The sequence below is a fragment of the Urtica dioica genome, chromosome 11 (genome assembly GCF_054948205.1).
Source record: "Urtica dioica subsp. dioica isolate 48M chromosome 11, U.dioica_male_clone48M_v1_H2, whole genome shotgun sequence".
Taxonomy (NCBI): Eukaryota; Viridiplantae; Streptophyta; class Magnoliopsida; order Rosales; family Urticaceae; genus Urtica; species Urtica dioica.
This window is the reverse complement of record NC_142766.1, coordinates 11,343,952-11,369,976: the sequence shown is the minus strand read 5'-3', so window position 1 is coordinate 11,369,976 and position 26,025 is coordinate 11,343,952. Positions and strand designations below refer to the sequence as shown.

The following is a 26,025-nucleotide window of genomic DNA, read 5'->3' as shown; positions in this document are numbered from 1 at the left end:
CCGTGATTAACCAACTACAAAGAAATAAAATATTGGTATTAGTGGTTAATATGTTAACGTTTTAAAAAATTATGGTTGATTAATTAAATATTTGATTATTTAGAACAGTTAATCGTTAATTATTTAAGTTAGTCAAAAGTTTATCGATTAGTCGTTTTGTCCACCTTTAATCGCGTATACGCATAAATATATGTGTAAAAAAAGTGTAGAACGATTTGATATAAAACAATTAGAGAAAATGATGATAAAAATATTTATTTTTTGGTCTGCATACACTTTATTATCTATTCTTTTTTATTTTTTGGTCGACGAAAATACCTAATGTTACATTTCAGCTTCACCGTGACTACCTATATCAAATAACGGTCCAGATTTAAGAACTATTTTGTTTTTATTTTTATTATATGATTATTAAAATGAAAAAAATCTCACAATTTCCTCTAAGCCCCAAATCGTTTTCACCTTAAAAACCCGTTGCCAATTCATGCGCAGAAGCACGTCATTGTTATCGTTGCGGCGAAGAAAGTCAACCTACGGCAATTTCATACCCTTTAGGCCGGGACTTTCTCGTCGGAGTTCGATTCTCTCTTCGCCGCCTTCGATCACGACCACGACAGCCTGATCATCTGCCAGTTTTGATAATTATTTTTTCCAAATGGGTTATGTTTCTCGATGACGAATTTGGAGGCATATGAAGAAGATTAAATATAGTTGTTACATTAATTGGCAATTTAATGTTGGCAAAATACTTAAAGAATCATTGAATATAATTTTTGATAGAATTGGGTCTCATTACAATTATTTTCTGGAAGCGTTCACAGCTTCTATTGTAACAGTTTGCGCAACAGTTACGGCCCATTCACTTTTGGGTTTTTCTATTCCGAATTGAAGTAGAATTCCGGAGTGGATTGATGATATAATGAGAGTGCTCCTAATCCGACTTCAAGAATCGTTTTGACCTAATTTTCTCTATAAATAGGTCATAACCACACCGTCTTCACTCACGCCTTTTGTGAGATTTATTCGAATGATTAGCTAAGCTTAGAACGATATGTGTTCAAGATTTTAAGGTGTCTTTTACCTCTTCTTTGTTGCCTATATTGGGGTGATTGTATTAGAAGCACGAGGTTAGATTTTTCATTCATATTTTCGGGAAACACGTTTAGAGGTTTTGGGAGAGATATTCTATGGTAATTGAGTGGATCTCGAGCTTAGGGAGAGCCTAAGTTGCTGTTGAAGAGGATAGACGTAGGTTGGGTAGCTAGCGAGGGAGTCGTTGAGTGTAAATCCTTATTGCACAACGTTGTCATAGTAAATTGCTTTCCACCGGGCAAAGACCCTCCAGACGTAGCCACGACTTGCCGAAGTGGGTTACCAACTCTTATATTTATTTATTATTTCTGCACTCATATCGTTTATCTTTCGGTTCTCTGAATTTCAGCCACTGTCGCGCTTTCTGTCACAACACGTTATGCAACAGTTGCACAGATTCAGTAATTTCAATTGGTATCAAAGCAGTTCACTCAGTCCTTTTGACTTCCCTGCCCTTGCGAGTGGGTAAGCCCCTGCTTGCAGAATTGGCCGTCTGCCCTTCCTCGATGGTGGAAACTACTCGTATTGGAAAGCTCGGATGAAGGCCTTCTTGAAAGAACTAGACTGTGCTGAAACCTGAAGTTGATTGGTCTGTGAATGAAGATAAACTGGCAAACGGTAACTCTAAAGCTCTTAATGCTATCATGGTTATCGTCGATCCCAACACATTTAAGCTGATTTCTACATGTGAAGTGGCCAAAGATGTTGGAATTGATCTAGGGTTAAGAAAAGATTTAACGCTTCTAGCAAGCGGCGGAAAATAAAAATTTTCTTTTAAACAAGTAAACAATTTTACTAACCTAGACAAAGAGCAAGCACATGTTTATTATTAAAACTATCTAAAAGCAATTACACGTTTACTAACCTTTGTGAAGCTTGAACATTGAGAAGCCTTAGGAAGGATGAAACGTTCGTCTCCCCACGCAACTCGTCTTTCTTCGTTCTTCGGGAACTCGAGTAACCACGAAAGTTTCTATTACATGAATCACTCGAGAAAAGAAGGAATTAGTGTGTGGGCACTTTTAAACACGACGACTCAAGAGCAAGTCTAAGAGTTGAAGAGCTAAAACACTAGGTCAAATGTGGACCTAGGTGCCAAAACAAAAACGAAAAGAACTAGAGAGAGAGAGAGGGAGAGGGGCGGCCAAGTCTAGAGAGAGAAGCTCTCAATCTCTAAAACTTTGGGATGAGAAAACAATGAGAATGATGGTCATATTTATAGGAGAAGAATTACCTTCAACAAGGTAGTTTCCTCTTGTATAGAATATCACATATTCATGAGCAAAATTTGCCCTTATTCCTCCATTTGGACGTGCAACATAAGCTATGCAAGTCTTTGGATTTGTTTCCTCTTTTATCTTGCTTCTCTCTTGCCTTGAATTGCCGCCCACCTTGCTTTCCTTGTAGAGGAAATTTGTTTCCTCTTTTTCTTTTGGCAAGTATCTTCATACATCAATGCACAAAATAATCTCCATTTTTCTCCTTTGGTTAGACGGCCAACATGCTTCTAGAATGAGCTTCTAGATGTTTCTTCATTTGTTCATGACAACATAAGAAAGACCCATTAAGAATTTTCATGTAAAATTCCATGAAATGAAATTAATCCTCAAGGCCCAAAAATCTTATTATGGCCGAGTAGAATTTGTCATCATATGACAATGTCAAAAAATTTATTGACATGACATCTTCATAACTTAGTACTTCACCAATAGGCCATGTTCAAAATCACATAGTGAATCCAAACTCTTTTTTTCTCAAATGAGAATACGTAAGCTATGAAATGACATGTCTCATTTCAGGATTGAGGTAAGCATGATGCAATTCATACGTAGTGATTTCGAGACATAAGAGGTTAAATGGTTTGTTCTTATCTTGTCTCTAGAAGTGCAATGGTCAATTCAGTACCTTCACAAAATACCTAGAAGAACTATAGAGTCTCCAACTCTCAATGTCTCATAACCAGACATCATTGATTCTCCTAACAATCGTACTGAGATCAACAGTCCTTTGATCCTTGGATTGTGAATATACCGTTTTAAGCAAACCATGAAGAGTTTGTTCATGCAAATTTACATTTGTCTCTTCATATGTTGTTGGGTTTGTTTAAGGACTAAAGACTATAGATTATCATAAAGCTTTAAACAGACAAGGGAGAATGAATGAACGTTTCAACTTTTATTAATGATTTAGCATTTACAAGCCAGAGTCTTCGTGTGACTATATTACATCAAATGTACATAAATAGACACTACTATTCTTCTTGTGGGCACCATTGACAACAAAAGACGCATGGAATATCCTTCAGAATGTCTCGTCTCTAGCTTTTTACTACTAAATTCGAGAATTAAGGATGACGGGAGATGAAACAATTAGTGAATTCAATTATAGACTTTGTTACTTATCTAATGAATCGTTTGCCCTTGATGAAAAATGTCCGAGGAAAAAGTTGTCAGAAAAGTTCTCCAGTCGCTTCCGAAACGGTTCGTCTACAAAGTCACTGCCATTGAAGAAGCTAAAGATATATCCACAATGAAGCTGGAAGAGTTGATGGGTTCCCTCAGAACTTTTGAGATGAACGACGAGCACCACAATCCCGAGCCAAAGAGTAATGGAATTGCGTTGAAAGCTGACCTCGACAACAACCACGGCCTTACTGAAGATGAAGACTTGTATAGGACTATCTCTCGTCTAGCTAAGAACTTTGGCAAATACATGAAGAAGGTAACAACAACAATCGTGGAAGTGTTTCAGAAACTGTCTCAGACGATTCAAAAAGCAGATCCAACGCCAGCGAAATTTCCACAGATCTGAAGGTTCGGTCACACCCAAGAAGAATGTGCCAACACCCTCAAGAAGCGTAACAAAAGCTACAACACCTGTACTTGAAGTAATGACAATTCAGAAGATGAAGACATTATCAACATCTTGTTTTCATTGCTCGTGATTCTTAAGACAATCTCTAGCCCTGTAACACTGTCGCAATTTCTGTTAGTGACACTTTCTGCAATAGCGACTCTGAAGTTGACAACAACCAAGCAAATTAATAAAAATTAACACTTGAGTCTGTTATGAAGGCTTATGGAATCCTCTACAGCAAGTGGAATGATGTTATTGGCCTTAATCAGAAAGCTTTATGAGAAGATTGCCACCTCTTCAAAAGAAAAGGATGAACTCCTTGACTTTGTTGCCTCCCTGAATGAAGAACTGAAATCTGAAAGATCTCAACAAGATAAGTTTCAGTATGAAATAACTCTCTTGAAGAAAAATATTAAAATGTTTAATTCTGGAACTTTAAAACTTGATGAGATTTTGTGTATAGGCAAAAGCAATGGCGATCATCATGGTCTAGGCTCATCCTGGCTTGTCGGTACGGAAGCACACGGAAGGACAGGACCTGACGGAAATTCCGAGTTCCGTGTCGCACGGAATTGGCGACTTGATTTCCGTGGATCGACGGAAGTGACGTTGGGGGTTCGAAGGAAGACGACGGAAAGCTGGGTATGTGCGCACAGGTTTGTTTTTTTTGTTTTTTTTTTTAATCTGGGCCGTTGGATGTAAAATCCAACGACCAAGACTTGGTCTGCCATTAAAGACTGAATAAGAGCTTGGAAGCTCTTATTTCCGTCAAGCTTTAATTCGGGCGACGGAAATTCCATTTTCGATAGCATGGAACTGTCGTCCTGAAGTCCCGGAAATTTTCCTCCCATTTTGACTCGGAAAGGTTGCGTCGTCGGATACGGTTGTGCCGATACCGTCCGATAGCCAGGACGAGTCTAGGCTATCAGAGAGGAGAGACATCCAGCTCTAAGACTATATTTGTTCCGAGCATAAATTCTCATAATGAAGCTGATGTCTCAAGAACTGTTACAACCGTTTCTGCAACACCTGTGAGGCGAGCCAAAAATCTTGGGTTTTTTTATTACTGTGGGAAGAATGGTCATATTAAACCCTGGTCTACAAGCTCCTGAAAGATATGAAGATGCAAAGATGTCCAATATCAAACCCTCATGCCATGGAAAACGTTTGGAGGGTCAAAGATCCACAACATTACGGTGCTTGTACTCCTCTGAAAGTCCCGACCAAAGACGAGAGATCTATCATATGCGGTAACTTCATCAAAGAGCTCGTTCCTAAGAAGATTGTTTGTTTGGAGGATGTTTGCTACGGAACAACAACTGGCAAATTTTTTCACGAAAGACAATTCACGAAGTCATAAAGTCTATTTTTTTACAGGGCTGGTCGGAGTTGCTGCGATTTAATTTCAACAACTGTCGCACTTTCCATCATAACATTTTCTGCAGCAGTTGGGCAAATTCAATCATTTCAAATAGAAAAGAAAAAAAAGAAACAAGAACAATGCAATGTAAATATGATCAAATTGGTGTTGTAGTTGTTACCTCTTAGATTGGAAAATGAGACTTTTAGTTCTATTGAGTTTTATTATATTTAGCTGATGATAGAATGGTCGATGCCCGCGATTTACAGTCCCTCGTTTGCTATAATAGAGCTGAAATGGTAAAAAAAAAATATCATTAACTTTCTTTTTTGTTTTTTTTTTCCTTATTTTTAATCTTTTATTACTAATTTTATTTACTTTTATTTTTGTTATTAAAAAATTATTCTAAAATTAACAAATCACATGATTGCGACACGTGTATTTCCATAAAAGATAACAGTCAAAGTAGTAACGGTGAAACTGAAATATAACATTAGCTATTTTCGTCAACGAAAAAATAATACATAATAAAGTGTATCAAATCCAAAATATTAAGTATTTTTGTCGCATTTTTATCGAATAGTTATAAAGAAAGATTTACAAAGTATCCATGCAATTCCAGCTACAACTTCTTTTTGGGTATAATAACGATGCTTCTTTCTTGTAATTTCGAAGGGGTACAATGATTAGCTGATGATCATATCTTTTTATACTTCATGATCTTCTGATTTTTAATCATTCTTTTAAACAGGGAGATTAGCTGTACCGTAGCTTTTAATATAGTGAGCATTTAACATTTTCCAGCAGTGGCAGAATATATGGAGATCTTCCTTTTTTATATTATAAATTTATTGCTGCAGATCAATAATCACTGAAGAAGTCCATGTGTAAACAAATGACCTACTATTATTCTAATAAGCACATAAAAGAAATGAGAAAAAGTAGGAATAAGGAATTTTTTTTTTTTTTTTGCAACAAACTAGTACTTGATTCCTATATTAGTGTCTGATATTATAAACGGCTCTTAATGTTTATTACAATATTATTTGAACCTTTGAACTTTGTATCTTTTGATCGATTGGCCTTGGATCTTATTCATCTTTTAGTTGGCATTAGAAGTCTTTGAATTCTAAAACCTTTTCGCCTTCGACTATTTAGCCTAATTGTCATCAATTTTTAATGTAATTTCAAGCCTGCAACTTAAGTGATCTAATATATATATATATATATATATATATATATATATATATATATATATATATATATATATATATATATTTGGGTAAAAAGCTCACTCCGTGCTCCACGGGATAATCACGATATTAAATTTTGAACAAAATCTTTAGTGTATGGCCTACTAATGGAAAATAGTCTCAATTAGTAGCAACTTTGATATTTTTAGACAAAAATAGCCGTAATTATATTTTAAGACATTTTTATTAGTAATTGTAAACTTATATATCTACAATTGTTGTTAGTTATAGACTTTTAAGTTTACTGTTGCGTGTCCAAAAATATAGTTACTATTATTTAAGTCCAAATTATCAAACCAGCTCAAGAAAAAAATCCAAACAATTTAGTACTTCACAAGACCATTCATGTCTAGAACGCCAACAAGACTAAGTGCTCGCACTTGGCCCAAACATAAGCACCAAACGAGCATCAATTATCAGGATTTCTCATGTGCCACCCATGAGCCCTATTATCAAGGTGCCACACGGGTGCTAGAAGTAAAATAAACTCTTAAATTATCATTTTTAGTAAATATGAAATAATACATTGTCGTTATTTAATGGGTTATATAGGTATATAGCCCACACCGTTATATAGGTTTTGGTTTTAGCCAACCTTTAGTTAATTTTCCGTAAATAGTCACACCCATCAATTAACAAGAAGTTAAAAGACCAAACAGACCTCAAAAATATCCCGCCCATTTTGAAGCAGAATAATTAAAAAAATTATTACATTAATTCGGTCATAATAACTGTTCGCGCTATTCGAGGAAGGAAATTAAACGTCATTAATTAATTACCATAAATTTCAAACTAAGAAAAAGAAAAATCAAATCTTCCCTCACCCTCTCTGTTCATGCGCAGATCTCCAGGCCGTGCAGATCTCCGATGGCCACAACACGGGGAACGGATACCAAGGTTCGTGCTTGGCCAGCCGTACCGTCGGAGTCAAGGATTCGTGGAAGATCGACTACGAAGCCACGAAGAACAACCTTGTCATCATCGAAATCCATCACCAACACGCAACGAGCAAAACCCATACGTAAAACAAGAGATTCAAACCGGATTTCACAAAAGCCCCAATTTCACAAATCCAAAACCCTAATTCCAGAACCCTAGCCATGTGATTCCTTTCAAATCCGGGCAAAACGAGGAGGAATATAAAGATTATTACCTTTGTATATCTCTGGTCTTTTTTCTGTTCCCGTTCTCCGGCGAAACTTTCTCGCATCGCGGCGGCGGAAAGCTTCGCCCCTCATCGGCCTCTCCGTCGACTCCCTCAACTCTACCTCTCGCTCTCTTTCTTGTTCTTTCTCCGGCTGAAACTCTCTCTCTCTCTCTCTCTCTCTCTCTCTCTCGAGTTTCTTCTTCTTCTTCTTTCTTTCTTTCTTTTCTTTTCTTTCTTCCTTCCTTCTCTTTTTTTTTTCTCCACGTTCGCGTGCGTATGAAGGATTCGGCAGTGTATTACTCAATGAAGGAGATGAAGTCTATAGTGCATTGATGACGTGGCAATGGTAATGCTTATCTTCCAAATTTACAAATAAACATTTTTCTCTTTATTTTCTTTCAGTTTTTTCCTTTCACACCATGAAGAACAGCCTCGCCGCCGGGAAAAACTCCAACCTCGTCGTCGGAATCATGGACTCCGCGAAGAACAATTTTTTTTTTCTGTTGTTGCTCACATTAATAGTATGTTCGTGTAAATAGAAAACATATTTATATTATGTCAGATGTATTGGTACAATTGTTTCCAAGTGTGTATTTCTATCAAGTTATTATATTATCAGTTTGGGATCTCTTGAATTTGAGACTTTCGTTTAAGAAATTGACATTCGATCTCATTTTGGAACCGTAATTTGAGAGAAGTTTATGGTTTTTTTTAATACAGTATGTTCGTGTAAATAGATATCATATTTACAGTATGTTCGTGTAAATAGAAATCATATTTACAGTATATTCGTGTAAATACGAAGCTTATTTACAGTATATTCAATGTAAATACAAAGCTTATTTACAGTATATTCGTGTAAATACGAAGCTTATTTACAGTATATTCACTGTAAATACAAAGCCTATTTACAGTTTATTCGTGTAAATAAATTGAAAAATTCTGAAATATTTTGGGCACGAAAATTCTGGAAATTATGAATATATGGAAGACAAAATAATATCAATGAATGAAGAATATATATACAAATTTTATCCATAATGAATTGCAACGAAAATAGAAACTAATTACCTAAAGTCAACGCTGAAAATTTCCAAATACATAACAATTAATGGGCTGAGAACTTTCAAAATCTGCTCAAAATTCAAATTTGAAAACTTCTCTATTCGGTTTCAATATTTAATTCGAAATTAAAAAAAAAAACTGCCTAATTAAAATAGCGTAAGGGCAAAAAAGTAAAACTAATTCAATTAATAAGCTGCCACATAAGCAAGATGGCTATTTACGGGAAATTAACGAAAGATTGGCTAAAACCAAATTGCTAATGTTTTAGATGGCTAAACAGCTAATTATTTGTTATTTAATTATATAATAAAATTTCTTTGGCGTTACAATTTTTCCAAACTCTCATCAAATTCACCCTTTTTTAAAATAAAAAAAAATTCTAATATCTGTTAATTTATCTTGTTAAAATTAAGTATCGTCTACTTACGATTTGTTGGCCTTTTCATACAATAGTTCAAGATTTGAATGAACAAGTTCAATTCATTGCAACTTTGGAACTTTGTAAGACAAAAAAATTATCTAACACAACATAATAACATCGATAAAATAGAATAATAATCACAGGTATGTTGGAGTTGCGGCCAAAGCAATGGAGTTAGTGGTTATGGTGTGGTGGCACATATCATGAGAGTGTGACGAGCAGGCCTGACTTAACAAATGTAGAGGCCTAAAGCAAAACAATTAAATTAGCCCCTAAAATACATATATGAGTGAACGAAATATATGTGTATATATATGGCTTTAAAGAAAATGAACCCCTCTCACTTTCTTTTATTATTTTATTTTACATCTTTTTTTTTTACATGTTCTTTAGTAAAATAAAGTCAAAAGTGTCATTATAAATTAAAAAAAAAAACACTATTTAATTAGGACAATATTTTTCTATCGTACTAATTAAAAAAAGGAAAATTACATAGTTAACCTAAAACGTACGTCACTTTTCATATCTTACTAGTGCTTTCAAAACATTTTGATAATAACTGTTTCCCTTTTTCCGAACAAAAATACCCTTCGTTCCAAATATGATCAATAATTATTGAAATTTGATTAACAGTTATTGAAATCTGATCAACAACTATTGAAATGTGGTTAATAGTCATTGAAATTTGGTTAACAATTATTGAAATCTGGTCAACGCTTATTGAAATCTAGTTAACAGTTATTAAGGGTGAAATGGACACCAAAAATTAAAACGGTCATTTATGAAAAATAAAAAGTTCTACAGCTAATACTGAAAAAAAAAAAACGAAAAAACGTTATTGAAAGCTATTTTCATTGCTAGCAAAAAAATTCATAGTGTAAAATATATATATTCTCAAGCAAAGTGACCATGCGAAATCTATCATGATATGTCACTTAGGAACAGGTCTTTTTCTTGCAGACTCGGGCTTTAGCGTTCGACCATATATGTGCGAATATGAGGAAATTTTTTTCACAATAATGACAGTTAGGGAAGAAAAGAAAAAGAATAATTAATATGGTACATCTTCGCTCAATATTTTTCATTCATCTCAGAAAAAAAAAATGGAACTGCAGGATCATCATAATCCTAGCCAGTTCCTCTCCTCCACACGAATAATACAAACTTACAATGTAATGAAGAGAACACTAATGTACAATGAATTTTGGACAAATAAATAAATTAATAATCAAATATTCAAAACTAAGATGATACAAGAAATGGAATGACTGCCAACATGAATTCTTCATAATTAAAGGTTGCGGATCCATTGTAACGTGTATCCTTCTCTTTAAACCTCTCCGTCAAGCACTTCAATAAAAAAAAAAAAAAAGACTCCAACATTAATTGTGTTCTTAATTTAATTAGTTTTAACTAACAATATACGCAATAAAATTTTGGCGGGGAACAGAGATATTTGTACCTTCACAATCATGCCACATTCGAGAAAGCTGTCGAAATCGAGCTCAACCCTAGCCCTAGGAGTGTTGTTATTTCCATCGTCGAATTTCGAAATGAGAAGCTGAAGAACAGAACCCGGAACGGCGTATCCAAGACCGTAAAGAGCATCCCTCAACTCCAACACATCAATTTTTCCACTCTTGTCTTTATCGTACCTCTCAAATGTTCCCTGAAAATCCCAACACCCTCTTCTAATTAATTCCATTCTCACCCAACTTTTTTATTACTAAACTTGCACATACATTAGTACAAATTTCATGTCTATATAAATGCAAAAAATATCAAATTTTAATTTTTATGCCAATTCCAACCATGTACAAGTGACTGTCTGTCAACTTTGTATTTTCAATAATGTAACGTTAGAGATCTTGTTAGACATGTATATGGTATAGGGGAAAAATTGAAAATTATTTATACTCACCCGCCAAATGCCAAGGCAACTCCACAAAGCAGCGAATTCTTTGGGCCCTATAGTAAGATTAAAATAAAATAAAAAATAAAACCGTCTCATTAATAATAATAATGTAATACTGTTCAATGAATAATATTATAAGGAGACCAACTTGATAACGAAACTGTGATTATGCCTAAATATTGGGTTTTGTTTGTTAGGTAGGTCATGCATTGCTTGAAGGAATGTATTTATTAGTCAAAAGTCGTGAAAGCTGAATTGAGCAATTGTCTTTGAGCAAATAGTGTATCCCTTCTTCCTCCATGAACCAAAAACTATCAATTCCGACTTAATTAATATTGGCTGATTTCCATTTTTCAACATAAACCAAACTCTTTTTCTCAAGGTGATCATTATGAATTCATGTCATTCAAATTCCGATAAAGCTAAAATGGTAACTAGAGAAGGAGTTATAGTAGACTATGTTAGTATTGGTAAATTAAAAAAGAGTATATATATAATAGTACCGAGAGTGAGAGGAATGTGATTGGGGCTTTTGAAGAGAAAGATGAGGAAGCGAACAGTCCCGAGGCTAAACCTGAGATTATATCCATTGGAAAGAGCTTTTTGGAGCTCTTTGCCTTCTATGAATCCGCTTCCATCTCTGTCCATCATCTCGAAGCTTCTTATCACTTCCGGATCCGTCCCTGATGGGAAACCATACGAAGAAGAAGCCATTATTTTTTTGTCTGTTTGTTTTGCTGTTGCTATATTGACGACTTTTTCAATTTGGAAAAAGAGACCATCGAGAGCTTATATATACAAAATAATGGCGCTATTACGTACGTGCATTGCATATGCAATTTTGCATTTCCAAGTCTCCTCTCCCCATTCTTATCTCCCACGTGCCTTTTAATATTCTGTTTGTTCCTTTTATTCAGATATTCCAACAATATACACGGCTACTTATCTATACAATAAGTCACTTTCCTACGTTATTTTGATCATACTCGATATGACTATATCCCACCATTTGACAAAACAGATATTTTTTTTTCTTCAAAGCAATATTTTGAGAAGCCGTGTACGTTAATACCATTACTAACTCATTGCTAATTTGCCACTATGAGGCTCAAGTCTACACTCAACCAAACATGAACGATATTAAATTTGGGAAAATGATGGCATGCAAAGTTAAACCATGCATTTGACGTTTGAATTAATCAATTGATTATATGCTACTTTCTATCACTGAAATAGAAAAATCATCAACCAATTAACTTATGAGAAACAAATTAATTTTTTCAGACATATTAGGCTCAATGCCCTGTTAATATAAAGAGTCTCGTTTCAAATAAAATAAAAAAAATATCTTGCTTCGAATATCGACGATATCTGCTACAGGATTCTAGCTAGAAGCAAAAAAATCAAGAGGCTAGGCTACACGACAATATCTGCTACAGGATTCTAGCTAGAAGCAAAAAAAATCAAGAGGCTAAGCTACACAACGATCACGAACATGAGAAAATAAACATAAATTTATCGTATAATTAATATACAATTTTATTCTAAGCATGAAACGTTCTTTTACGGGAATAAAGAGCTAGAAAGGAGGGCTAAAAGCCCACGCCTTGGAATATTCACAAAGTCGTTCATACAAGAAAACCAGTGGTGATATGTTTCCGAAACTCATCAGCTGGCTAAAGAAGGGCCAAAGTACATACATATCGGAGGGTTGATCCTGAAAATCGAGAGGATGGCCGACGGAACGGTCCAAATTCCGTCTCCGCAGATGAGTCCGGACGCGACCGCTCCGGCGAGATCTTCCGACTCCTTCCTGTTGATGCGCTCCCACACGAAGAGTATGACCGTCCCGACAAACATGTCCACGGCAAAGTAGGCCCCGATGTAGAACGGGATCGCCATCGCCATCGGGATCGGAATGAACCGCGAGACCTTGCCGGGCGTCACGTCCTTGAGGAGGTTCACGAGCATGGCCGCCACGAAGAACCCGCAGCACATGGCCAGGCAGTGCCTCGGGAGCTCCGAGAAGCCCTCGACGCCGAGGATGGCCATTTCCCTGAATATCACGGCGTACGGAGCCTTGTAAGGGCTGTCGGGGGACCCGACGTCGAAGGCGGCCCAGAAGAGCCAGAACGTGAGCGGCGCTACGACGCAGCCGATCGCCGTCCCGATCACCTGGCTCACGAACATCGACTTCGCCGACGAGAATGTGAGATAGCCCGTTTTAAAGTCCTGCATGAGATCCGCCGCGGTGGCGACGATGGACATCATGACCCCGCAAGCCGCGAGCCCGGCGAGGACTCCGCCGCCGCTGCCTCCGACGAGCGAGGCGATCATGAAGAGCACGATCTTCCCGTACGTCGACGCCAGACTCCAGTCGGTGAGTCCACACCCGTAGGAGTTGCAGAAGGCTAGGGCCGGGGCGATCACGTACGACCCGAGAACGAGGTACCACTTCAGGGCCGGGAATATCAGAGGCATCGTCGCCGTCGATATCGCGAGCAGACCCACGTACCCGGACACTGCGAACCACGTCGGGATTTTGTCCTTCAGAAACACCTCGTCCCTTTTCTTTTCTTCCGCCCGTAACTTCGACGTCTCCGCATCTGCTCCCCGTGAATTTTTGCAGATAATTAGTAACTAATAGACATGCAAGACTTGAGTGGGGTAATTTTCTCACCTGTGACTTCTGTAAGAATAGGAAGGCCTGATGGTGCGGAGCGCCGAGAGCAGATCTCCTTGGCTGTAATGAATATAATCTTGATCAGATTGTAGATTCCGTCGCCAAGGATGAGAGCAATAGCTATGAAAACCTGTGAATGAATGGAACACAAGGCATGGACAGATATCATGTAGTATTTGCAGAGAACGAAAGGGAATCGAGTAGTAGGAGAGAAATAGTACCTTGTACCCGTAGAGACCTTTGAAATCGTTGCTGCCGAGGTCAGCGGGATACCAATCCCCAGCGTGGGTCGAGATGTAGGGCCAGAGAAAACCCCACGATATGATAGCCCCGAGAAGAGTAGAGCAATTGACTATGTGAGGGCAGATTAGACCGCATCCAATATAAGTCGGACTGAAGTCGAAAAAAATCCTGATTAGGTAACAAGAGCAACATTAGCGCATTATACTACTATTAACTTATTATTATACATTAAGCCTAATTTACGACTAGAAAGCATCGGCTAGAAGCGTACGTGTACTTAAAGAGGGTCAAACCAAAGCTGGGGAAATTGTCGAATCCGCACGAGTCCCCAATACCACTGAAGAACCACTTAAAGCAACTCCATACCAAACTTATGCTCAGGTATTTCCCAAGATAACGAACCTGCCTCCTGAGAAAGAAACAAAAAAAAAACTATATATAGAATTGACAGTATATATGCTATCTGCAGAGTTACTAATCTGCCATGCCCACCGCTAAGATCTCTCTCATTGGATAAGTTGGAATTTAAGGCTAACCTAACTGGTTAGAATAAGCAGGAAACATTGGTGTCTGTGACCTTATAACTTCCATATAACAAAGTAATGACACGACATCTTAAATTTCTGTATCTTACGCTGCAAGTTCGGCTCCGGTACTCGTGTGGAAGCTATTTATCAACATAGCTGTGGCGGTCCCACTTGGGTATGTAAGCTTATAATCCATGATCATAACCTGGGAAGTTACAAGGATTAAGATGCGTGGGGACAAATGAAAAATAATCATGCTTTGCCAGTAATGATCTTCCAGCTAATACAAATGAAGTCTCTAATAGTTAAATTGGGCATAAAATAATATAAAAAATGAAGAAAGGCACAACTCTGAATATTACCTTGCGAAGCGGAACAAGACTGAAGAGGCCGAGAAAACTGACCACAAACAAGAAACCAGTCATCCAAGCCAATCCGGGATTCTTCACATCTTCAGCTCTGTTCCCGGGATAATCAGCTCCGATAAGATTGTAGGTCTTTTCGTCCATTGCAATCAAATACGAACCGAAACCCCCTGATAACATCAAACCAAATCACAATTAAAATAAACCTCTAAAACCCCAGTCTATCTTAGAAGAGTAAAACAAAAAAGATACCGCTAAAGGCGAGGCCATAGCAGGCGACAACGCAGGTCTGAATGACGGTGTTCTCTTGCCTTGTGAAGGGTCGCACGGAGAACCCTAACTTGGACAAGAAGGTAGTCCACGACTTGACGAAGAAGAAGCCGAGCAGCCCAGCGGCCACGTTGAGGGACGGGATAATCCCCACCGTTAGATTGAGCTTGTGGGTGATGATGCAGAAGAGAGCCCCCAGGGCAGTACTCACCACCAGCCCTCTGATCGTGATCTGTTCCCTCCACTCTGGGATCTCATCATCCACGCCGTCGATCTTCTCCGAGCCACTAATCAACGGCTCTGATATCCCCGCAGCCGAAGACACCACCTCAGTTCCCATGGAATTTCCAATCAATCAATCGCCGTTTATTCTGTCGAGTAAAATACAACTCTATCAGATCATTATCATCACCAAAATAGCATTCTCTTATCATCAACCAATTATACCTGGATCTAGATATGAGTCAATGACAAACTATTACGTAGGCACATGAACAAGTTTCTTCCTTACACCGAATTAATGGTTTCTCGAATACGGAATTTCACTGTTTGAGGCTATGAAATTGAAACGTGGCCGAAGTTCGAATACAAATTGCAGATTGAACAGTTTATGAAGGGGGAAAAAAAAGTCAAACAGATTCGAGGAATCTAAATAGTAAATCCTTAAACCTAACAGTCAGATACAGAATCAAATAAAAAGAAATGTGGTATTACTCGCAGAGAAAAATCCAATCCTTTCGTTTCAGACACGCATTTCCGTATTCAGGACCGGCAGATTCGGATAAGGCTTGTACAGTTTATTCGAAAAATAAAACTAAAAGAAAATGGGCCGATATAAGGCCCAATTATGAGCTATCGAGTGTGTTTTTGTTTTTGGGCCTGACATGGCGGGAAACAAAAGTAGAGAGAACAGAGAGAGAGAGAGATCCGAGAGAGAGATGGAAATGGAAAAGGAAAAAGCAGCGGCGTCGTCGTCGGAAGCAGCGGAGCTTCCGAAGGCTATAGTGCGGCGGATAGTGAAGGATAAGCTGTCGCGTTGCTCGGAAGAAGATATGAACATCCACAAAGATGCTCTCACGGCTTTCTCCGAGTCCGCTCGGATTTTCATCCACTACCTCTCTGCCACGTAAAAACACTTTCCGATCATCGATTGATTAATTGCTCTCTCTCTCTCTCTCTCTCTCTCTCTCTCTCTCTCTCTCTCTCTTTTCTGTTTGCATATGCAGCTATTTACTTCAGTGTACGATTTCCATGTCGTTTTAGGGCAAACGATTTGTGCAGAGAGAGCAAACGACAGACCATCAGCTCCGACGACGTGTTTAAGGCTCTGGAGGAGATTGAGTTCCACGACTTCATCGACCCTCTCAGGGCTTCTCTTGATGGTCAGTTTCAGAGTTAACATCTTCAGTAAATCTTGGATTGGAATTTCAATCTGCATCTTTTAATATATTTGGTGATAGATGGGATTAAGAAATCGCAATAAGCTTCGCTAGGTTTATGGAATTCCTTGAAGGAATAATGAGCTTAGTTTCATTTTGGAACCAGGTCTGTTTTTCACGACACTTAATCTAGGTTTTGGCTGTGTTTGTTCCACAGAGTTTAGGAAGAAAAACGCGGGAAAGAAGAAGACAGTGGATGAGAACAAGAAGAGGAAGTTGGAAGAAGAGGCATCGGCTGAAAAAACCAAGTCCAACCACAAAGACAAGTCACCGGAGGAGGAAATTGTTGCGGACAATGACTGAGCTGCGATTAGGTCTTAATCTAATGCCTAAAAAATTCGTCTTTGCTTTCTAAATCAAAAGAAAATGAAACGTAGTTGCTTCCAAAATATATTGTATGTCTAGACTTTCTTTGTAAGAAGTTGATCCGGTTATTACTAAGTCAAGTTAAGTTATTGAGAATCTTATGGACGCTCAAAAAAAACTATCATTTAAGCTTAGAAACAGCAATAACGACTCAAATATGTTTCGTCAAGGTTTCCATAGGAGTCTCCTGAGCGGAGTGAACAAACGACACAAGGATATGAGATGCAAACACTGAACTAGAAATAATGCATGATAATTTATTTGTTTGGTAATAGTATACAAGAAACAAAAATTGCTCATCATTCCGGGTATAGGGTCATATGAATAAATAAAAAGTACATGGGACGACATAGAGCAAGATGGTTGAATTCAAGGACAGACACTCATTTGGGCAAATCAGTAGGGTCGGTATCGGCGGCCACCATCGTTGTTGTTGTGATGATGATTATGTCTTCCTTTGAAACTGCCTCTGCCTCCGCTACTTCTGTTATTATGATACTGCGGCGGAGGAGACAGTTGAGGCTGTGGGCCCGGCTGTTGCCTATATACATACAAATACATTCACACAAATTTAGCCTCTCCGTATTTCTACACAAATCAGGAAGAAGAAAAATGTGTTTTTCTACTTACAGGACATATCCTATCCGTCCATCAGGAAGAAGCATCGGCATCATCGCCATTCCCGAAGGACTAGGTCCCCGTCCATACATCATTGGCTACAAAATGTCACAAATCATCACAATTGTATTCGTGTTCACGATAGAGGTTAGCATAGTCATGAAAGGATCAGCCAAAAAAAGGAGCTTAAGAAACTCGGTATAATTCTATGACAAGCTAAGCAAAGTGTTAGGACCTGGGTTATTAGGGGTATTAGAGTAATTAGTAGATATGCGAGGGTTAACAGAGAATATCTAGAAATAAGGTTAGTTTATACATAAATAAGAAGAATTAGTAGAGAAATGGTATCAAAGAGAAATCTGAAAAGTCTCTAGTCTTTTGTACGGAAGAAATTCCAATTTGGAGAGCACGGACCTCTCGAACATTCAATACCCTTTGTAGTTCTTTCATTCATATTTGAATCAATACAAGAAATGTCAAGGGGCGTATCACAAAGACAATTCCTTTACAGAAATTGTTGGAGTCTATTAGAGAAGGGAAGAGAATCTGACCTGAGCAAAAGCAGGAGCAGCGAAGCCTGGATTAAAAGGAGCATATGGATTGGCTACCATTCCGTAACTGACACGAGGTGGGAAAGCGGGAAGCAATCCCGCCTTCTGAGAATTCGATCCGCCGGGCTTTTGATCTCCCTGTGGCTTTGCAAGAGAGCACTCCAGAGATTGTCCTGACAGTGTTCATAAGAAAGTTCCACGTTAAGGAAGAAGAAAAACAGAAATGTATGGTTACGGGTAAAGAACCAAAGAGATGGCTACCATCAAGCTCGTATCTCTCCGTGCTCTCCAATGCTTTCATGGCACACAATCTCTCTGCAAAATGCACGAAACCAATTCGGTTCTTTTCATGCCCAGTCTTTGCGGGTGGAAGAACTATTTTAGTGATTTTTCCGTGGTGTTCAAAGAGCTTCTTTAGCTGGTCCTGGGTCACATTTTTTGGTAAATTCTTCACATACACAGCTTTCACCTACATGTCCATTCAATGAAGAACAGTAAGCACTTTAATCATACAATTGCTATCTCAAGATGACAGCAAAAGTTTTTGATGTTCCATGATCCAGACAGTACATAATTCACACAAGCATAATAAACATAAGACTAAGAACCTGAGACGCTGCAGAAGATTCGGCATTTTTGGGATCAGCCCAGCTCACATTGGGAACATTGTCAGCAAGCTTAAATTTCGGGTTCATCATTTTCTGCCTAGAATACTCAGCACATGCATGGTTATGGTAGTCGATAAAAGCAAAGCCTCGATTATTGCTAGTGATCTTTATGTCCTGTAAGAGAGAATTGGATATAATTGGAAGTGGTACTTAATGAAAAATAATAGAAGGGGAAAGAACCGAAAAAAAAAGAGGACTCGAAATTCTAAACAAAACTGCAATGGTGTAATATATAAACATAGGAAAGTACCTTAACAAGTTCTATACCAGTAACCCCCGGTCCTGTCTCTGTCAAACTCTTTCTTAAATCTGCCTCTCCCCAAGTCCTTGGAAGATTACCAATGAACAAGCGGTGCTTTGCTTGAGACGTGGAACACTTCACTTTTTTACCCTGAGCAATCGATAAGAAAATTACCAGAAACGCACGCGTGGGACATAAATGGATTTGACGACTTTAGAAGGGGGACCCATGTGTACCTTGAATTCTCTATTGTTCAACTCACTTATTGCTTTAGAAGCCGTTTCAACGTTTCTAAACGTCACGAATGCAAAACCCTTGTTCTCACTGGAATCTTTGCCCTTCATAATTCGCACCTAGAGCCAATCAATCAACCACGTGAAATTCAATTTTGATAGCTCTTTTTTCTTTTCTTTTTTGGCATAGTACGGACAAAGGTGTCACATTGAAGAGCGTGATATACCTCAACGATTTCTCCAACAGACCGGCAGAATTGTTTTAGCTGCTCTTCCGAAGCATCCTGTGGAATTCCTCCGACATAAACTTCAGAGCCATGTGGAGGGAGAGCAAGAAGCTCGGCTCGCTTTTTCTTATCGTCCCCAACATCATTGGCTCCGACAGCATTATTTACATCACTGTCCTCTTCCTCTTCTTCTTCCTCTTCCTCTTCTTCCTCTTCTTCTTCCTCTTCCACTTCCACTTCTACCTCTTCTTCCTCCTCTTCCTCTTCCTCTTCTTCTTCCACTTCTACCTCTTCTTCCACCTCTACTTCCACTTCTTCCTCTACCTCTTCATACTCAATTTCTTCCTCTTCTTCGGGATCTTCGTCTTCATCGAGATCAACCCTCTCATCGGCCTCGGCTGACTTAGAAGCTGGCAATGGCTGTGCCTTTGGCTTTGGCATGTTGCTCACCTAAAAGTATAAGCTTGCAAGGCAACTGTGAAGAAGGCACAGAGGCCAGAAGAGTTCAAGGGAAGAAGAAGAAGAAGAATATGCATATCGAAATCCGGACGAAACAAAAATGGAAGGCCAAAAGGAGTTGCAGAAATGAATCTCATTCCACAAGAAAAGGGCTCAATGGGATCGAAAATTATTGGGCTGATGAGAACTTCTATAGAGGACAATTTGATTTCACAAGTATCGCAAATTGAGACAGATGATTTCTGATTTCTAATAATGAATGAAGGGATTGATCAAAACAAAGCAAGACTTAAACTTTTCTGAATGAGAGGTATCAAGAAAAAAAAAAGAGAGAACATTTAGGCAAGTTTAAGCCTTTTAACTATCTTCATTGGAGCAGTTGCATTTTATCCCACATTGGGAGGGTAAGTAAGAAAAAGGCAGAAAAAAAAAATAATCAGCATATGAGTATCCGGAAATCAGCCATCAGACATAGTAGCTAAGCAAAAAGTATTCAGAGTCAATAAACACCATATTGATATATGTAGAAAGAGGCTAAGCTAAGAAAAAAACGCTACTCAAAACAAGCTCTAGAAGTGTTATTTGCAATAACCTAACCAGCAGAGCCTATATGGTTCAGTAAAACATTACAAGAACCCAAATTGTAAACATTGAATCAGGTTCTGGAAACAAAAGAAAAACTATTGTCTTTCCTACAAGTTTAAAGGAAACGATAACATCAGAACGGAAAAACAACAACGAAATATTATTTGTAGTTGAAATTTGCTATCGTAGAGAATCGGAGAGAAAGTGAGTACCGGTCAGTTCCTGGTTTATAAGGTCGATAGTGAAACGAGAAAATATGTGAAATGAGGAGAGAAATCGTTGTAAAACCCTTTCGATGTGAATGATCGTTGAATTGAGAGCCAACCCTAATTTGCCAATTTGGGAATATTTTAATATATTGATGGGAGATAAAAACGATGAGTATTCAATTTCAATGTTTTTTTTTATTACGATATAAGACTTGCTTTATCGCTCTTTTTTACCGGTCGACTATCTAGATCTCAGAATTACTCCAGGGGGGGCTCTGGGAATAGAAAAATATTAAAAAAAAAAAATAGATAAACATGCATAAATGAATACAAATAAGGGCTATTATGACGGCGCAGAAAAACAGTGAAATCATAAATCGGATCGGATCACTGATTTTTATACCATCGATTCGGTTTAAACGGTTTAAAATTTCATTGATCCGGTTTAGTCCGGTCAAGTTTGTACTTTTAAACGTCCGGTCCGATCTAAAAATTTTAAACCGTGATCTAGACCAGATCGGAGCGATTAGTATTTAAAAAAAATATATATGTATATATATATATATATATATATATATCTAAAATAGTCCGACCTAAAACGTTATAACGTTCTGAAACGGACCGGACCGTTTTAACCGGTTTGGTCCAGTCCAATTTTTTTCCTTACTTTATCCGGTCCGGTTTAATTTTCTAAAACCGTTTGGACCAGTCTGGTTTGATTTTTTTTTTTATCGGTTTTAGACCGGACCGGACCGTGCACACCTCTACTTCCTAGTCTTGCATGAAAAATAAAAGGGCTTGCTAGCTAATCATTCATTTAATTTAAAAATAAAATTCTAATTTTTTTTTTTGGAATTGTAAAATATTTTGCATTTCACCTAAAGCTTCCTCTCTCCGTGAAAACAAATAACCACCATCACCAAAGTTGCTTTATTGCTTATGTGACAATGTCATATCACTTTTTGTTGACACATTAGCATTATGGATAGTAATGATTGTGGCAATTATGTCACTTTCTAACACCGATGCTCTTACTTTTTTTATAAAAAAAAATTAATAAAATAATAACACATCGCTGTTTAAGTTTGTGTAGGACCCACTTCAATCATCTTAACTGTTACCGCAATTGAAGTGGTTTTTATGTAAAGTAATGTGTGTGAATAAAAATATGTATATATACTTTTTCTATGATGTGTAAAAATTTGGCAATTTATGCATTGGGTTTTTCTTACCTTAATTTTTAAAATGTAGGTAATAGGTACCCTTGAATCTGCTATTCTCGAAGAAATTGGAAGGTTCGAAGAATTTGAGAAGGTGGAGTCTGGTGATTATTTAATAAGAAAATATTGTGTGTATACGTAGTTTCATCAAACGAGTAAACCAAACAGTTCTGGAGAAATTCAGAATTTTTTTTATCTAATTAATTAACGGTAGTTTTGCAATTTTTTAAGTATAAAATATTTAGTAACATTTATGTAATTTGAAAATTTAAAAGAGCATTTAGTCTGGGCAGTTTTGGAGAAATCCATATATTTTTATCTGTTTACTTAACGGCAATTTTGTAATTATTAAAGTATTAAATATTTAGTAACATTTATGTAATTTGAAAATTTAAAAGAGCATTTAATCTGGGCACTGTAAAATTAGCAGTAAAATATGTACTTTACTTAATAATAATAATAATAATTATAATAATAATAATAATAATAATAATAATAATAATAATAATAATAAAAATAATAATATGTGAAAATCTATTACAATGGTCAATAATTAGATAAGGTGTGAAATTATCAAGTGTATGTAATTTATGCTCGACATAAATATTTAACTATTGGTGTAAAAAATGTGAAAAAATGAAGAAAACAAAACAAACATAAAATAAAAAAAAAATCTAGAAACATGCAACGAATTTGAAAGTACACAAATCATATTCAATTTAAAAAATGAATAATCTCATAACTTAATTGAAAAATGAGCGATAAACAGAAAACTAAATAAATTAAACTGAATGGACATGTGGAAGACACCTCACCGGAGACAGTGAAGGTTAACATCGATGTAGCTCTAATTGAAGAGGAGAATCGGTGGGAGCATAAATGGTAGCGCAAGTGGCTAGCGGTAGGCTACTCGTAGATAGGTCCAAAATTGGTGTTGGACTTAAATCATCACCTTTCGTCGACACTACGAGTTGGATCAAATAATAAGGGTGGTCGAACATTGAGGTAGAGACTCTGTGTATTACCATGGTGCATTGTATTAACATCGTCAACATTTGTAATAAGACATAATAATATAAGAATTGGAAAAGAACCACTAGATTTGCAAAGGACAATAATGCTAAGGCTTGACCCGTTATCAAGAAGTTATCAAGAGCGGGGGCAGAGCCAGACTTTTATGAAAGTCACTACCTAGCTACCTTATAAAATTTACATTCAAAGACACAAATAATATGAATCTCTAACTTCATACTCAAAACCAGTGGCGGATCCAGACTCGGAAGGGGGGGGGGGGGGCAAAACTGAATTTTGACCGGGAAAAAAAAATAATAATAATTTTTTAAGCCTGAATTTTTTTTTTTGGGGGGGGCCCAGGCCTCTTGGGCCTTCAACGTGGGTCCGCCACTGCTCAAAACCTCTTAATTATGTGTATTTTTCCTTTACATATTAGTTCTTCCGAGTTTTTAATAATTATAATGGTCAAATCTTATGAGTATTTGGAAGTAAATAGAGAAAATAAATTTAGTTATTACTCTGCTCATAAGATGAAGAAAAAAAAACGTTTGGTGTGTTTTTAAGTTAGATGATGATATATATATATATATATATATATATATATATATATATATATATATATATATATATAAGTTTAGTAAATGTCATATTTTACGACTCATGTGAACTTGTAGATATTTATGCAGTTTTACTTAACAGAACTTCACTAGTACAGTTCGAGAAGTGACTACGTTATTGTATATTAGATGTTGTAAATCGAGTTACTTAAGATAATATATATGACATGCCATATAACAAACGTGGAGGAAAAAAGTTGTTTCCAATAAATATTTAATTCATCAGACTTTGATGATAAAAGAATTGATTTACCGGGAATATTAATTTAATAGGATCATTGGCTACTAATTTAAAATCTAGAAAATTATGACTATTTTATAATACTCCAAAGTTATGATGTCCATTTTGCTATAGCGCCCTTTTAAAAAAAATATGAATAAGTCCATATATAGCATAGTTTGAAATGTCAGAAAATCACGTTGTTCGTTGTTGATATTACATTTTTCGTTGCTAAGCGGACCACAAAATTTGGAACATGAAATGATAGATACTCGAATATGTATAGATAACAAAAATTTATAAAAATTATGGGTTATTCCTCTCAACTGCCAATTAGTTTTGAGGTAGAATCCATGATATTTCATAATACATAAATAATAGTGCCTTCTTCTTTCTCAAATCATATTTGAGTATCTTTACAATGTTTACTTCTAGCTGCTGTTTTATATCAATGTAAGAAACGTGTAAAAAAATTCCCATTTAGTCCTTTTATTTTATTTTGAAACTACATATCAAAAACTAACGTTTCAGCCCCTTAGAAGGATCTTGTGCAAGTACTACAACACTAATTAAAACAATATCAGCCAACTAAGGTTGAAACATCTCTCTCTCTCTCTCTCTCTCTCTCTCTCTCTCTCTCTCTCTGATCAAGATCATAATAAACAGGATTGACTTCTACCTGCTCTGCGAACCTCTTTATAATCATCCTCACCAGAGGCGGCTCGACGTATACGGAGACCTTGAGCGATAAGAAAATAAGGAGCCTCTAAAAAAATTAATTAATTTAAAAATTAGAAATTATGCATCACAAATTCACGATAAATTAAACCACAAAAACGAAAATACATGTTAATAAATATTTCCTAGTACTCAATCTAGTCCATATTTTATGATAAAAATTTGATTTCAAAATCAAATACTAACCAGTGATAAGTTGGAAAAAAAAAATAATAAGAAGAAGCACAAACTCAAAATTATAAATATAAACAGAAAAGAAATAGATAAATTAGGGATTAACGAATTATAAATATTAAATAACTTAATATAATCAACATATCTATCCTTTAATATAGAACTCTTTTTGTTGTATTTCTATTCACTATTTTTGTTTTCTATCTCGGCTTTCTATTTTTTTTTTTTTTTTGGTGGGCTGTGATTGCTTCCCTAAACCAATTTCGAACGAATATGAAAAAGAGCATAATGGAGACATAAATTACCAAGAAAAAGCACACTATTATTGAGATTTATTCCATAAAAATGTTGAGTTTCCTAAAATTCTATGGATAGTTAATTAAACAAATGCCCATCAACATATATATATATATATATATATATATATATATATATATATATCAATTTAATAAAAAAATTTTAAAATTTTAACTTTATTAAGTGGGGCCTAATGAGTGGTGGGGCCTTGGGCAATTGCCCCTCTTGCCCTCCCCTTAAGCCGGGCTTGTCCCTCACAAGGTTGAAAAATTCGTCCTTATTGAGTCCCGACGTGAGGCCAAGGTTCTCCACTTCAGCAAATACTGAATCGTACATGTGTAAGTCTCACTTAGCAAGCTTAGTGGATCGTTTGAAAGTTGTCTTTGAGTTCTCACAAGCTCACTTGCATCATTGTAGCTCGAGTGGTGTCATTGAATTCGCGCAAGCTCACTTGCATCTATTTCAACTCCTTGATTCGTATCATGCATGCTATGCAAGACGAAGATCAAATATTTCCCATTTTGACTTAGTTATTGTTGAGTGTTGATAGTTGGTAAATGAGTTACAATATGTTTCTATTACGTTTGTGAAATGGTCTCCGAACCAGGTGGTGCATTAAGTTGCAAGTCACCATGTAAATGATTGATCGTGATGAGTAAGAGAGTGTCAAGGCCGACCTTTGTAGGATAATCTGAGCTGATATTGCTTATAGAATAAAATTCCGTGATGTTTTGCAGTAAAACAAAATAGTAAGAGTAATTTTAAGTTTGCTTATGTAAAGCGAGAATTCCAAAAAAAATGTCTGTAATTTTAAGTTTGCATTGTGCGCCGGTGAGTTATAATACAAGGATTTAGAGTGTTATTTCACCAATGACCATTCAATGGGTATAACTTTTTCCACTCCCTCCCTTTGAAGGTGGGTAAAATGCTTAACCGATACCGATGTAACCTA

At 36.6% G+C, this 26,025-nt stretch overlaps 3 protein-coding genes across 4 annotated transcripts; 1 reads left to right on the top strand and 2 right to left on the bottom strand.

The window, feature by feature from the left end:
- Positions 1-10,242: 10,242 nt before the first annotated feature.
- On the bottom strand, positions 10,243-11,949 carry LOC149381218 (putative calcium-binding protein CML48). Of its 2 annotated transcripts, XM_089600768.1 has the most exons (5): positions 11,932-11,949; positions 11,613-11,792; positions 11,116-11,162; positions 10,657-10,863; positions 10,243-10,544 (listed from the first exon to the last, which is right to left on the bottom strand). In XM_089600768.1, the coding sequence occupies exons 2-5, from the start codon at positions 11,758-11,760 to the stop codon at positions 10,437-10,439; spliced, it is 510 nt and encodes a 169-aa protein (XP_089456894.1). In that variant the 5' UTR covers positions 11,761-11,792; positions 11,932-11,949; the 3' UTR covers positions 10,243-10,436. The 2 variants fall into 2 exon arrangements, with proteins under 2 accessions (XP_089456894.1, XP_089456895.1); XM_089600769.1 differs by lacking the exon at positions 11,932-11,949 and having other exon boundaries at positions 11,613-11,891.
- Positions 11,950-12,596: 647 nt separating this feature from the next.
- On the bottom strand, positions 12,597-20,965 carry LOC149381216 (putative metal-nicotianamine transporter YSL6). The gene is made up of 18 exons (XM_089601319.1): positions 20,797-20,965; positions 19,541-20,015; positions 19,317-19,433; positions 19,090-19,230; positions 18,780-18,953; positions 18,433-18,640; positions 18,172-18,344; positions 17,633-17,718; positions 17,402-17,543; positions 16,497-16,635; positions 15,912-15,984; positions 15,180-15,553; positions 14,925-15,097; positions 14,670-14,767; positions 14,307-14,444; positions 14,014-14,203; positions 13,790-13,922; positions 12,597-13,715 (listed from the first exon to the last, which is right to left on the bottom strand). Exons 2-18 carry the CDS (start codon positions 19,979-19,981, stop codon positions 12,778-12,780), a joined length of 3,738 nt encoding a protein of 1,245 aa, XP_089457445.1. The 5' UTR covers positions 19,982-20,015; positions 20,797-20,965; the 3' UTR covers positions 12,597-12,777.
- LOC149381217 (DNA polymerase II subunit B4-like) lies at positions 16,092-17,091 on the top strand. Its single transcript, XM_089601869.1, has 3 exons — positions 16,092-16,323; positions 16,461-16,579; positions 16,794-17,091. The coding sequence occupies exons 1-3, from the start codon at positions 16,136-16,138 to the stop codon at positions 16,937-16,939; spliced, it is 453 nt and encodes a 150-aa protein (XP_089457995.1). The 5' UTR covers positions 16,092-16,135; the 3' UTR covers positions 16,940-17,091.
- Positions 20,966-26,025: the final 5,060 nt, after the last annotated feature.

What these genes read in the sequence shown, in the direction of transcription:
- LOC149381216 (XM_089601319.1), bottom strand. Translation starts at nt 19,981, where the DNA reads ATGCCAAAGCCAAAGGCACAGCCATTGCCAGCTTCTAAGTCAGCCGAG. An exon ending in CTGTTGGAGAAATCGTTGAG is followed by an intron (nt 19,434 to 19,540) that starts GTATATCACGCT and finishes GATTGGCTCTAG; the next exon opens with GTGCGAATTATGAAGGGCAA. An exon ending in TATTCTTACAGAAGTCACAG is followed by an intron (nt 13,716 to 13,789) that starts GTGAGAAAATTA and finishes CACGGGGAGCAG; the next exon opens with ATGCGGAGACGTCGAAGTTA.
- LOC149381218 (XM_089600769.1), bottom strand. Translation starts at nt 11,823, where the DNA reads ATGGCTTCTTCTTCGTATGGTTTCCCATCAGGGACGGATCCGGAAGTG. An exon ending in GTTGCCTTGGCATTTGGCGG is followed by an intron (nt 10,864 to 11,115) that starts GTGAGTATAAAT and finishes TGGGATTTTCAG; the next exon opens with GGAACATTTGAGAGGTACGA. An exon ending in AATGTGGCATGATTGTGAAG is followed by an intron (nt 10,545 to 10,656) that starts GTACAAATATCT and finishes TTTTTATTGAAG; the next exon opens with TGCTTGACGGAGAGGTTTAA.
- LOC149381217 (XM_089601869.1), top strand. Translation starts at nt 16,136, where the DNA reads ATGGAAATGGAAAAGGAAAAAGCAGCGGCGTCGTCGTCGGAAGCAGCG. An exon ending in ATCCACTACCTCTCTGCCAC is followed by an intron (nt 16,324 to 16,460) that starts GTAAAAACACTT and finishes ATGTCGTTTTAG; the next exon opens with GGCAAACGATTTGTGCAGAG. An exon ending in TCTCAGGGCTTCTCTTGATG is followed by an intron (nt 16,580 to 16,793) that starts GTCAGTTTCAGA and finishes TTTGTTCCACAG; the next exon opens with AGTTTAGGAAGAAAAACGCG.